The sequence below is a fragment of the Hemitrygon akajei genome, chromosome 18 (assembly GCF_048418815.1).
Source record: "Hemitrygon akajei chromosome 18, sHemAka1.3, whole genome shotgun sequence".
NCBI lineage: Eukaryota > Metazoa > Chordata > Chondrichthyes > Myliobatiformes > Dasyatidae > Hemitrygon > Hemitrygon akajei.
This window is the reverse complement of record NC_133141.1, coordinates 68,780,704-68,794,166: the sequence shown is the minus strand read 5'-3', so window position 1 is coordinate 68,794,166 and position 13,463 is coordinate 68,780,704. Positions and strand designations below refer to the sequence as shown.

Here is a 13,463-nt window from a genome sequence, read left to right as displayed (position 1 = left end):
GGGAAAAGCCCAAAGCAGGAATCCCTAAGGCAGTCCGACGTTGAATTCAACGTTGACTGACAACTCCTGCAATGCTGCTGGTGCCAAACTATGGGTCTCTGCTATTCCTTCAGATTCATCAGCTGCACAGAAACAGGGAGCCTGCTACATGGGCAACAGCTTGCTGTCCATATCATACTGCCCTGGCTTGTGTATCTAGACAGCTAGGACACAACATTCATGATCGGGCCCAACATTACTTTATGTGTTAGGTGTGAAAGTCATATGTACTGTGTTATGTACCTTGGTCTGGAAGAATGTGGTTTCGTTTTCTGTATAAACGCGTATGGTTGAATGACAATAAACTGAACTTGAATGTGAACTTTAAATGATCTTAAATGCTTAATACAGGGGTTCCCAACCTTTTTTATGCCATAGATCGCTACCATTAACCGAGGGGTCCATGGACCCCAGGTTGGGAACCCCTGGCTTAATAGAAAACTTTGCCCACATTTGCAGATGCTGGCATCACTCCTTTGTTCAATTCCCGCACTCTCCACCATTAAGACATTCACCCATTGTGTCTTGAAAGGAGGTGCACTTTTCTCTATTCAGTCATTTTAATTAATTAAAAACAATGACAATTTCACTAGAAGCACAAACTATATACCAGCATCTAATCCTTCACATTTAATGCATTGCTGTTCCCCTGCATCAATGGCATAAACTAAATAAAACCAGCAACATACTTTCAATTAATATTGCTCTGAAATCAATATTTTCTCTTAAATAGAAAGCAGGTGGTTGGGTGGGGATGGCGAGAGAGGGCAGCGGGAGGTGGGGTGTGCCAGGTGTGGAAGAACTTCGGAATGGAAGAAGAGAGCAGCAGGTAGGCAGGCAGCAACAGAACAAAGTGGATGGAGAACCTTGCCTCAAGCCCCGTTGGCATGAACACAGAACACAAGTGTTTGGCGATATCACTGGCTGACCAGACCCCACAGAACTCATGCAGAGCGCATGCATAAATGGCTGCTTAGAAGCGGTACTGACCTTGAAGCTCCAATAGTTAGACTGCAATGATAAAATTAATAGATGAGTTATTGGTTACGTTTTATCAGCAGTGCATTTTAAAAGGCATGAATTGCTCACACCAACCCCATTTAAAAGTTTTTTTTACAATTTCTGAAGGGAGGGAAAGCCACCATCACTTGGGTCTTCTCCCCAACTCTTTGCCTTTTTTTCATCTATGGCACTGGGCACCATTTGCACTGGAGGCTGTTGTGTGTGAAGACAAGGGTAAATGTGCATCTCAGCATAATGCTACCTTCCCCCAAGGCCTAAAATCAAGAGGGTCCTTCTATTGGGAGCAGTGGCGATGTGAGTGACACCCCCACCCCTCAGCCTAAAGGCCCTGAGTCTAATGACCTGGCACTGCCCCCTGTTGAGGCTAATGGGTTGACACTTTCCCTTCTAAGCACTGAATTCAGCACAGGCTGAAGTATGCGATAGCCACCAGGAGAGGCTCTATTCCTTATAGTTGCAATGATGCTGGGCAAGCTCTTGGGGCACTGACTTTCAGTGCACTTTCCACGGCTGCAGGAAGTGATTGCAACACAAGATAGATCGATGTACAGTTTTCATAGACAAACACAATGTCCCTTTACATAAGATTCCTCTATTTTCTCTTGAAGTTCTGCTGTGACATCCAACTGAACAAAAAACACAAGGGACTCACGAGACACTCATGAGGGACTCGCAAGCTCCACCTCCTTTCCATGACTGTCAAAGTGAAGGCAACTTTTTGCTAATTAATCCCCTCTTTATTTGGAATCCTGAAACCTTTTAGTTTTGTGGATTCGAACAAGTTTCTCAAATTCCCCAGTCTTGCGTCTGAGTACAAACCCCTCCGTTGGTCGGAGCTGACCACAGATGTTGTGTCCCAGCTGTCTACATGATACGCAAGCTGTTGTGCACGTAGCAAGCTCTCCTCTCTATGCAGCTGATGAATCCAAAGGAACGGCAGAGACCGACCGATACAGTTTGGTACCAGCAGTGTCGCAGGAGTTGCCAGTCAGCGTTGAACTCAACATAGGACTGCTTTAGGAATCTGAGTATGTTAACTTCAAGCTAAATGTTCAGTATTACTTTACAAATAAACACATTACATTAATAAACTTTGGTCAGGGGTCACAAACGATCTGATTGGATTGGATCTGATAGTGTCTTCACCCTACGTTCTCATTAACAAACAGCAACATCAATAAGACTGAAGCACAAACTTGTTGTGTTGAGGTGAGTGATGTGATAATTTCACTCACCTCAACACTGAGCTGATTCCACAACCTACAGATTCATGCAACTCAAGTTCCCAATGTTATCACTTTTTTCATCATCAGAGAGCTAGACCACGCTCTCTTCTCACTGCTGTTATCAGGAAGGTGGTGCAGGAGCCTCAGGACTCACATCACCAGGTTCAGGAACAGTTATTACCCCTCAACAGTCAGGCTCTTGAACCAAAGGGAATAACTTCACTTGCCCCATCATTCAAATGTTCCCACAACCAATGGACTCACTTTCAAGGACTCTTCATCTTACGTTCTTGATATTTATTATTAATGTTTCTTTCTTTTTTTGAATTGACTTTATTTCTTACATCCTTCACATACATAAGTAAAAATCTTTACATCTCCATCTAAATATGCAATCTGCAATCATAGTAATTTATAATAATTTATAACAAATAGAACAGTCAATGTAATATAGAGTACACTCAAATCAGCGAGAGTTCATCAGTCCGATGGCCTGGTGGAAGAAGCTGTCCCGGAGCCTGTTGGTCCTGGCTTTTATGCTGCGGTACCGTATCCCGGATGGTAGCAGCTGGAATAGATTGTGGTTGGGATGACTTGGGTCCCCAATGATCCCACGGGCCCTTTTTACACACCTGTCCTTGTAAATGTATTTTCACAGTTTTGTATTTGCACAGTTTGTTGTCTTCTGCACTCTGGTTGAATGCCCTAGTTGGTGCGGTCTTTCACTGATTCTGTTATGGTTATTAGACTATAGATTAATTATGTCCACAAGAAACTGAATCTGAGGGCTGTATATGGTGACATACATGTACTTCGACAATAAATTTACTTTGAACTCTATTATTTATTTTGTTTGCACAATTTGTCCTCTTTTGTACAATGCTGTTTGTCAGTCTTAATGTATAGATTTTTTTCATACATGCTATTGCATTTCTTTGATTTCACTTGGTATGGATATAACACACTCCTGCTAATATAGCAGGTACACTCAGTCCACTGTTCCCCAGTATTGTTGACTGGTTGAACAGCTCTCTAGTCTGGTTTGTCATAATTTACACTTTGGTTGGATAGTTTACAGTTAGAAAGTTCAGTGCCCCTGGGTGAACATGGTGTACTTGCTGTGGTTGGTTCCTGTCCTTGTAAATATAATCTTTTCAGCCACAGCTCAGTGAATCACAGAACTATAGATTCTGGATTGGCAACACTCTCACGTCAGTCAGAAGTGGGAGTGAGCCTTGCTTTATTCAGAGTGAATTCCTGACAGACAACACTCATATCAGTCAGAAGTAGGAGAGATTACGTTCATTTGCACAAGTTGGCAAACTGCTGTGGCCTTGTTCGGGCACCATGGCTCCAGGACAACATCCATGCACCATCAATCTACAGGGCATGACAGAAGACACTTAGGGTCTTCAGCAATATTATTATTTTTAATATTTTTGTAACTGTATGTCTTTCTGCTATCATAATTATATGTGCTATGTTTGACTGCTGGTGCTGTGCTTTGTACATTAGCCCCCAGAGGAACACTGTTTGCTTTGCCTGTATTTATGTGTATGGTTGAACCTCACCAATATCAATGATCCCTCTCATCTGTCTGACAATCTCTTTGACCCCCTACTATCAGGCAAGAGGTACTATAGCATTAGGACAAGAACTTCCTTTCTTTAATGTCTCCTATTTTTCTTTTCAAGGTGGTTGGGGTTCTATTGAGATCCTGACCTTCTTAATATATACAGCGGATGAGTTCCTGCACCTGGAGCTCGCCGGCCAGCCATTTTCCGACATTCTCCAGGCGCAGCTTGGTGCCTCCGGGTAGCAACCAGTTCTAGGCCAGTGTTGCTGACTGAGGCGTCACAGAAGAAACATCAGAATTTCACTGTGATGGATGTATGGACAGAGGTCTCTGCAGTCGAGTGATCGTACTTGCTCTCTGGTGATGAGAGTTTGCTGCTGATTCTTGAGTTGGAGAATCTCGGAACAAAAAGCACACAGCAGCCTGTAACATCGTACCAGCAAATGTTAGTCTCTCCTTTCGCTGTGATATGGATGACATCTCACTGTCTCTGTGAGAGAGGAGAGCCTGTGGTATGTTGAACTGTTGGGTAAACAACAGCTCTTGTTGACTGCAGATCATGATCACTCTGGGTGCTTCGTTTGGTGGGCAGTGGACACTGGCGCTTTTTTGCTGAAATGGGGGGGGAGGTTGATACGTAATGATTGTGTGGTGTGGGGGGGGGGGGAGCTTTGGTGTCCTAACCACCACCCAGGACATGCTCTCGTCTCACTACTGCCATCAGTAAGAAAGTACAGGAACCTTAGGACTCACACCGCCAGGTTCAGAAACAATTATTACCCCTCAACCATCTCTTGAACCAGAGGTGATAACTTCACATGCCCCATTACTGAACTATTCCCACAACCTATGGACTCACTTTCAAGGTCCCTTCATCTCATGTTCCAAATGTTTATTGCTCATTTATTTATTATTATGACTTCCTTAAGTCATAATACTTAAATGATACTTAAAGGGTTGATGGTGGATATGCAATGGCAAGCATTTAAAGATCGCATGGATGAACTACAACAATTGTTCATCCCATTTTGGCAAAAGAATAAACCAGGGAAGGTAGTGCACCCGTGGCTGACAAGGGAAATTAGGGATAGTATCAAGTCCAAAGAAGAAACATATAAATTAGCAAAAAAAAGTGGCACACCTGAGGACTGGGAGAAATTCAGAGACCAGCAGAGGAGGACAAAGGGCATAATTAGGAAAGGGAAAAAAGATTATGAGAGAATGTTGGCAGGAAACATAAAAACTGACTGTAAAAGCTTTTATAGATACGTGAAAAGAAAAAGATTGGTCAAGACAAATGTAGGTCCTTTACAGTCAGAAACAGGTGAATTGATCATAGGGAACAAAGACATGGCAGACCAATTGAATAACTACTTTGGTTCTGTCTTCACTAAGGAGGACATAAATAATCTTCCGGAAACAGTAAGGGACCGAGGGTCTAGTGAGATGGAGGAACTGAGGGAAATGCATGTTAGTAGGGAAGTGGTGTTAGGTAAATTGAAGGGATTAAAGGCAGATAAATCCCCAGGGCCAGATGGTCTGCATCCCAGAGTGCTTAAGGAAGTAGCCCAAGAAATAGTGGATGCATTAGGGATAATTTTTCAAAACTCCTTAGATTCTGGATTAGTTCCTGAGGATTGGAAGGTGGCTAATGTAACCCCACTTTTTAAAAAAGGGAGAGAGAAACCGGGGAATTATAGACCGGTTAGTCTGACATCAGTGGTGGGGAAAATGCTAGAGTCTGTTATCAAAGATGTGATAACAGCACATTTGGAAAGAGGTGAAATCATCGGTCAAAGTCAGCATGGATTTGTGAAAGGAAAATCATGTCTGACGAATCTTATAGAATTTTTTGAAGATGTAACTAGTAGAGTGGATAGGGGAGAGCCAGTGGATGTGGTATATTTAGATTTTCAAAAGGCTTTTGACAAGGTCCCACACAGGAGATTAGTGTGCAACTTAAAGCACACGGTATTGGGGGTATGGTCTTGATGTGGATAGAGAATTGGTTGGCAGACAGGAAGCAAAGAGTGGGAGTAAACGGGACCTTTTCAGAATGGCAGGCAGTGACTAGTGGGGTACCGCAAGGCTCAGTGCTGGGACCCCAGTTGTTTACAACATATATTAATGATTTAGACAAGTGAATTAAATGCAGCATCTCCAAGTTTGCGGATGACACAAAGCTGGGCGGCAGTGTTAGCTGTGAGGAGGATGATAAGAGGATGCAGGGTGACTTGGATAGGTTAGGTGAGTGGGCAAATTCATGGCAGATGCAATTTAATGTGGATAAATGTGAGGTTATCCACTGTGGTTGCAAGAACAGGAAAACAGATTATTATCTGAACAGTGGCCGATTAGGAAAAGGGGAGATGCAACGAGACCTGGGTGTCATTGTACACCAGTCATTGAAGGTGGGCATGCAGGTACAGCAGGCGGTGAAAAAGGCAAATGGTATGTTGGCATTTATAGCAAAAGGAATTGAGTACAGGAGCAGGGAGGTTCTACTGCAGTTGTACAAGGCCTTGGTGAGACCGCACCTAGAATATTGTGTGCAGTTTTGGTCCCCTAATCTGAGGAAAGACATTCTTGCCATAGAGGGAGTACAGAGAAGGTTCACCAGATTGATTCCTGGGATGGCAGGACTTTCATATGAAGAAAGACTGGACCGACTAGGCTTATACCCACTGGAATCTAGAAGATTGAGGGGGGATCTTATTGAAACGTATAAAATTCTAAAGGGATTGGACAGGCTAGATGCAGGAAAATTGTTTCCGATGTTGGGGAAGTCCAGAACAAGGGGTCACAGTTTAAGGATAAAGGGGAAGACTTTTAGGACCGAGATGAGGAAAAACTTCTTCACACAGAGAGTGGTGAATCTGTGGAATTCTCTGCCACAGGAAATAGTTGAGGCCGGTTCATTGGCTATATTTAAGAGGAAGTTAGATATGGCCCTTGTGGCTAAAGGGATCAGGGGGTATGGAGAGAAAGCAGGTACAGGGTTCTGAGTTGGATGATCAGCCATGATCATACTGAATGGCAGTGCAGGCTCGAAGGGCCGAATGGCCTACTCCTGCACCTATTTTCTATGTTTCTATCTATGTTTCCTTCTTGTATTTGCAGTTTGTTGCTTTTTGCACTAATTGAACGCCCAAGTTGATACGGTTGTTCATATTATGGTTATTATTCCATGATGGATTTATTGAGTATGCCTGCAAGAAAATGAATCTCAAGGTTGTATATGGTGACATCTGTACTTTTGACATCAAATTTATTTTGAACTTTGTGTCTCTCACCATAAAAAAACAGTGCATTCTTTATTTTAGATATCCAGTATCTGCAGTTTTGTTTTACATTTTCTGTAACATTCTGACTGATTACATCTTTCAGTCATTCACACACTCATGGGTGTGTCACTTGACCCTTTCAGATCACAATCACGAGGAAAGGCTGACTGCAGCAACAGATAGCTTAGACCAGCAGCTTATAAACACTTTTGGGATGCTGGATCAAATAACTGGGACAGTTGGGTAATGGGCAGTAAAAGCAAGTAGTGTCAAAGTGATCTCTTGAGCTACTTTCAGAAGTCCTTTGACAAAGTGTCCTACATGAAAGGCCAGAGGGAGTTCACAAGAATAATTCTGGGAATGAACAGGTCAACGTATGAAGAGCATTTGATAGCTCTGGGCCTGTATTCACTGGGACGTACAAGAACGAGAGGGTGGGCAATCTCATTGAAACCTATTGAATATTGAAAGGCCTAGATACAGTAGACATGGAGAGGATGTTTTCTATAGTGGGGGAGTCTAGAACCACAGGGTACAGCATCAGAATAGCAGGACATCTGTTTTAGAACAGAGCTGAGGAGGAATTTATTTAGCCTGAGGGTGGTGAATCTTCAGAATTCATTGGCTGTGGCCCCAAGTCATTGGGTCTATTTAAAGCAGAGGTTGACAGCTTCTTGATTACTCAGGGCATTAAAAGTTACAGGGAGAAGACCGGAGAATGGGATTGAGAGAGATTGAATGGGATTCAGCCATAATGAAATGGAAGAGCAGACATGATGGGTCAAATGGCCTATTTCTGCTCCTATATCTTATGAGACTGCTAAATAAGATAACAGCCCATAGTATTACAGCAAAAGGTACTAGCATAGATAGAAGATTACCTGACTGGCAGGAAGCAAAGAGTGGGAATAAAAGGAGACCTTCCTTTTCTGGTTGGCTGTCGGTGACTAGTGGAGTTCTACAGGGGTCTGTGTTGGGACCACTCACTGCTTTTTACATTTATGTTAATACTTTGGTGATGGAATTGATGGCTTCATGGCCAGGTTTGAGGACAATACAAAGCTCAGCAGATGGGCAGGTAGTGTTGAGGAAACAGGGAGTCTGCAAAAGCACTTGCACAGATTAGGAGAATGAGTAAGGAGGTAGCTGGTGGAGGTGTATGGTCAAGCACTTTGGTAGAAGGAATAAAGGTGTAAACTATTTTCTAAACGGAGCGATTCAGAAGTGGAGGTGCAAAGGGAGCTGGGATCCTCGTGCAGGATTCTCTTAAGGTTAACTTGCAAATTGAGTTGGTGATGAGGAAGGCAAATACAACGTGAGAGGACATTTTGAGAGGACTCGAATATAAGAGCAAGGATGTAATGCTAAAGGCTTTGGTTAGACCGCACAGAGCAATCAGTAGTTTTGGGCCCCTTATCTAAAATAGGACGTGCTGGCATTGGAGAGAGTCCAGAGGAAGTCAATGAGAATGATTCCAGGAATAAAAAGGTTAATGTATGAGAAGCATCTAATATCTCTGGGTTTGAATTCACTGGAGTTTAGTAGAATGAGGGGTGATCTCATAGAAACTTAACAAGTATTGAAAGGCCAAGATAGAGTGGATGTGGAGAAGATGTTTCCAGTAGTGGGGGGGGGGGGGTGGAGAGAAGAGGAGTCCAGGACCAGAATAGGAGGTCCCTTTAGAACATGAATGAGGAGGAACTTCTTTAGCTAGAGTGTGGGTGAATCAATGGAATTCACTGCCTCAGACACCTGTAGAGGTCAAGTCATTGAATACATTGAAAGTGGAGGTTGATAGGTTCTTGATTAGTCAGGGCATCAAAGGTTACAGGGAGAAGGCAAGAGAATGGGTTTGAGAGGGATAATAAATCAGCTGTAATTGAATGTCGGGACAAACTCAAAGGGCTGAATGGTTTAATTCTGCTCCACTGTTTTATGGTTGTGATCTGCTTTAATCATTGAAGTGGCATTTTTTTACTGCATCATCTACCCTGTTATATTTTAAACTTTTCTCAGAAGATGACACAGATGGTTGGGGGGGGGGGGAGAGAGGGGGGAAAGAGATGGAAATCAGATTTACTTCTGTGATGAGAGTAGAACACACTGCCTGACTGCGCAGTGGAAACAGATTCAATTGTTATGTTTGCAAGAGAAGTGGATATTGGCTGATGAAATGAACTGTGGGTGCCTTTTGACCTATACAGAGGATTTATAGTGAGAACAACTTGCTTCTCAAGGCCAAACAAAATACCCTCAGAATCCCATATCACATTCCCTGAAAGCCAGACCTTGGTCATGAGGAACCACTGGTTGATAAGATTAAGGTCAATCCTGAAGGCATATTAAGAGGAAAGAATACCCAGAGAAAAAATAGGAACAACAGGGCAATGTGTGTGCATAGCAGAAGGAATAGTTGAAGACCTAAATGAACATTTTCCATTGGTATTCAGAAAGGAAATGGACTTTGTTGTTGGAGAATTCAGAGAAAGGTGGGTAAAAATTCAGAAGATTAGATTAGAATAGGATGAGAATACAGCTCAATGGTAGAGCATTTGACTGAAGATCCTGTATTTCAGGCCAAATTACATTCCAAACATTGGGAACAAAGCACCTTTTGGTTGCTGAGACTAGGTAGAATAATAGTTCAGCAGGGACTAGATGGGTGAATGGCCTTTTTCTGTACTGTAGTATGTTATGACTAAATTTAATTGTCACATGTACCTCAAAACATACAGTGAAATGTGTCATTTTTGCATCAGCAAAGAATGAACACAGCTCAGGCATTGTGCTGGGGGCAGCCCACAAGTGTCGCCACACTTCTGACACCAACATAGCATTCCACCAAAACACAAGAGACTGCAGATGCTGGAATCTGGAGCAACAGTCTGCCAGAGGAACTTAGCAGGTTGAGCAGCATCTGTGGGAGGAAATGGATGGTTGATGATTCAGGTCGAAACCCTGAATCAGTCCTGACCACGAGGCTTAAACATGTAGAAATTCTCTGGATCAGATGAGATTTATCCCAGGCTGCTGCGAGAGGCAAAAGAGACTGCTAGTGTGCTGGCAGAGACTGTTAGTGGCAGATTCCTGTCCGACCAACGATTGATTTCCTTGAAGGGGTAACTAAGTGTATTGATGAGGGCAGTGTAGTAGATGTGAATTATAAGACTTTGTAAAGGATTTCTCAACATCCCACATGGAAAACTGGTTTATATGATTAGGGCCCATGGGATTTAGGGCAAGTTGGCGAAATTGGATCCAAAACACGTGATTCTGCACAGATGCTGGATATGCAGAGCAGCACACAAAATACTGGAAGAACTCAGCAGATTTATAGCCAAAGTTTCAGGCCAAGAGCCATTATCACAAATGGAAAGGATGGGGGAAGAAGCCAAAAACTGGATCAAAAAAAAAAAAAAAAAAATCGCCTGGGCGACAACAGATCGTAAAGAGCTCTAATTAGAGGCATAATGGCAAGCAGATAGTAATACCTATAACCAGTGTTTGGAAACAAGGATCAGCGCTGGGCCCTTTGTTACTTGCAATATTTGTGAATTACTTGGACATGCATGCAGGAGGTAAGATCAACAAGTATGCAGACAACATGAAGATTGGCAGAGTTATTCCTAGCAGGGAAGGCAGTCTGGGGCTGCAGAGAGAGATTCATAATTTTGTGAAATGGGGGTGTGGGGGGGGAGGGCAGAAAGAGAATGGCAGATGGTGCTTAATCCAAGCCAATACGAGATGACACTCTTTGGAAGCGCTAATGAGACTAGGACATAGATTTGAGTACAGGAGCAGGGAGGTTCTACTGCAGTTGTACAAGGCCTTGGTGAGACCACACCTAGAATATTGTGTGCAATTTTGGTCCCCTAATCTGAGGAAAGACATTCTTGCCATAGAGGGAGTACAGAGAAGGTTCACCAGATTGATTCCTGGGATGGCAGGACTTTCATATGAAGAAAGACTGGATCGACTAGGCTTATACCCACTGGAATCTAGAAGATTGAGGGGGGATCTTATTGAAACGTATAAAATTCTAAAGGGATTGGACAGGCTAGATGCAGGAAGATTGTTTCCGATGTTGGGGAAGTCCAGAACAAGGGGTCACAGTTTAAGGATAAAGGGGAAGACTTTTGGGACCGAGATGAGGAAAAACTTCTTCACACAAAGAGTGGTGAATCTGTGGAATTCTCTGCCACAGGAAACAGTTGAGGCCGGTTCATTGGCTATATTTAAGAGGAAGTTAGATATGGCCCTTGTGGCTAAAGGGATCAGGGGGTATGGAGAGAAAGCAGGTACAGGGTTCTGAGGTGGATGATCAGCCATGATCATACTGAATGGTGGTGCAGGCTCAAAGGGCCGAATGGCCTTCTGCACCCATTTTCTATGTTTCTAGACTACAAATAACAGTCTTGGGACATTGAAGGACCTCACAGTACAAGTCCATAAATCCTTGAAGGTGGCAAAATGGGGTAGACAATACAGAAAGGGAGCTCATAGGATAATGACTTACATTAATCAGTGGAAAATCAGAGTATGGGGGCTGTGCTCCAACTTTGGTGAGACAGAGTTCAATGTTCAAAGTAAATTCGTCACAGTATGTCCTGAGATTAATGTTCTTGCAGGCATTCACAGTAGAACAAAGAAATACAATATAATCAATGAAAAACTGCACAAACAAAAACTGACTAAAAACCAATGTGCGTAAATACAAAAAACAAGGTCTGATTAATTAATACTGAAAACACAAATTGTAGAGGCCTCGATAGTGAGACCACAGATCGTGGAATCAGTTCAGTGCTGAGGTGAGTGAAGTTACCCATGCTGGTTCTGGAGCCTGATGGTTGAAGGGTAACATTTGTTGCTCACTCTGGTGGTATGGGACCTAATCATCAGCTGGACCAGACATCAGGTGGAGTTCTGTGTACATTCCTGGCCTCCGAGGTGTGGGAAGGATTTGATAGTGGTGGAGAGGAGATTCATCAGGATGCTGCCAGGGATGAAGCAATTCAGCTTTGGGAGACTGAAGAAACTGGTCTGTTCTCCCCAGACTGAAGCAGGTTAAGAGTGGACGTGATGGCTCTGGGCCTGTACTTGCTGGAGTTTAGAAGAATGAGCGGGAACCTCATTGAAACTTATCAAATATTGAAAGGCCTAGATAGAGTGGATGTAGAGAGGTTGCCAACTGTGAAACGGGGCACAGTCTCAGAATACAAAGATAAAACAGAGATGGGGGGTGGGGGGGGGGGAAGTTTATTTGGCCAGAAGGGTGCTGAGTCTGTGGAATTCATTGTCAAAGATGGCTGTGGAGGCCAAGTTATTGAGTATATGTAAAGCAGAGGTTGATAGGTTCTTGATCAGTAAAGGTGTCAAAGATTACTGGAAAAAAGCCAGAGAGTGGGGTTAAGAAAGATAACAAATCAGCCATGATGAAATGGTGGATCAGACTCGATGGGCTGAATGGCCTAATTCTGCTCTTATGTCTTATGCTCTCATGGTCTTATGGGCTGCCTGAGAAAGTGGTTGAGGCTGGGTCACTCTCACCATTTAACATGTGTCTCAATAAACACTTGAAATCAGAGACTCATGGACTGACCGCTGGGCAATAGGGTGAATTTAGGAGGTATATCTACTAGGCCATGGGAAAAATAGGACCAAATAGCCTGTTCCCATGCCGTACTATTCTCTGGAGCTTCCAGAAGTAACCATCCAGGGACACTCCACATACTATGTTTCCAAAGACACTCCACTAACAAGCCTTCGTCTGTAGGACACTGAGCTCTGAATTCCCTCCCTTAATCTTTCCACCCCTTCACTCTCCTCCTGAAAACATACCTCTGTGCCAAGTCTTTAATCATTTGTTTCCATATCTCATGTGGCTCTGCGCCAAATTGATCCTTATCCAAAAGTGTTTCAATGCAGTTGGTTGGTTATGTTACAGCATTAGAAGTACCGGGGGACGGGGACAATTTAAATACAAAAGATTCTGCAGATGCTGGAAATCCAGGGCAACACACACAAAATGCTGGAAGAACTCAGCAGGTCAGGCAGCATCTATGAAGGGGGATTAATGGTTGATGGTTTGGGTTGAGACCCTTCATCAGGACTCTCTTAATATTCCATTGACAAGGAGTTCCGAGTCTCAGATTTTATCCTGGCACCTTTCCAGCAACTTGCTCTAAAATTCTCCCTCAATACAGGAAGATTTTTAATAAAAGCTTTGCTTTAAAGTAATAACACTGCTGAAGATAATTAGTTGGGAGTATACACTTTCACCAGTTGAAAGAAATAATTGTAAGATTTATTGCATTT

General features: G+C 43.1%; 1 protein-coding gene across 8 annotated transcripts in view; it reads right to left on the bottom strand.

The window, feature by feature from the left end:
• srcin1a (SRC kinase signaling inhibitor 1a) overlaps positions 1–13,463 on the bottom strand; it is a 616,941-nt gene that overhangs the window by 285,454 nt on the left and 318,024 nt on the right. For 7 of the 8 annotated variants that reach the window (XM_073071787.1, XM_073071788.1, XM_073071783.1 and 4 more), the window contains exon 6: positions 1,030–1,050. The exons of the other annotated variant lie outside the window; for it this stretch is intronic. In XM_073071787.1, coding sequence (XP_072927888.1) covers positions 1,030–1,050 — 21 coding nt within the window. The remainder of the gene's footprint in view (positions 1–1,029; positions 1,051–13,463) is intronic. 8 annotated transcript variants of the gene reach the window in all.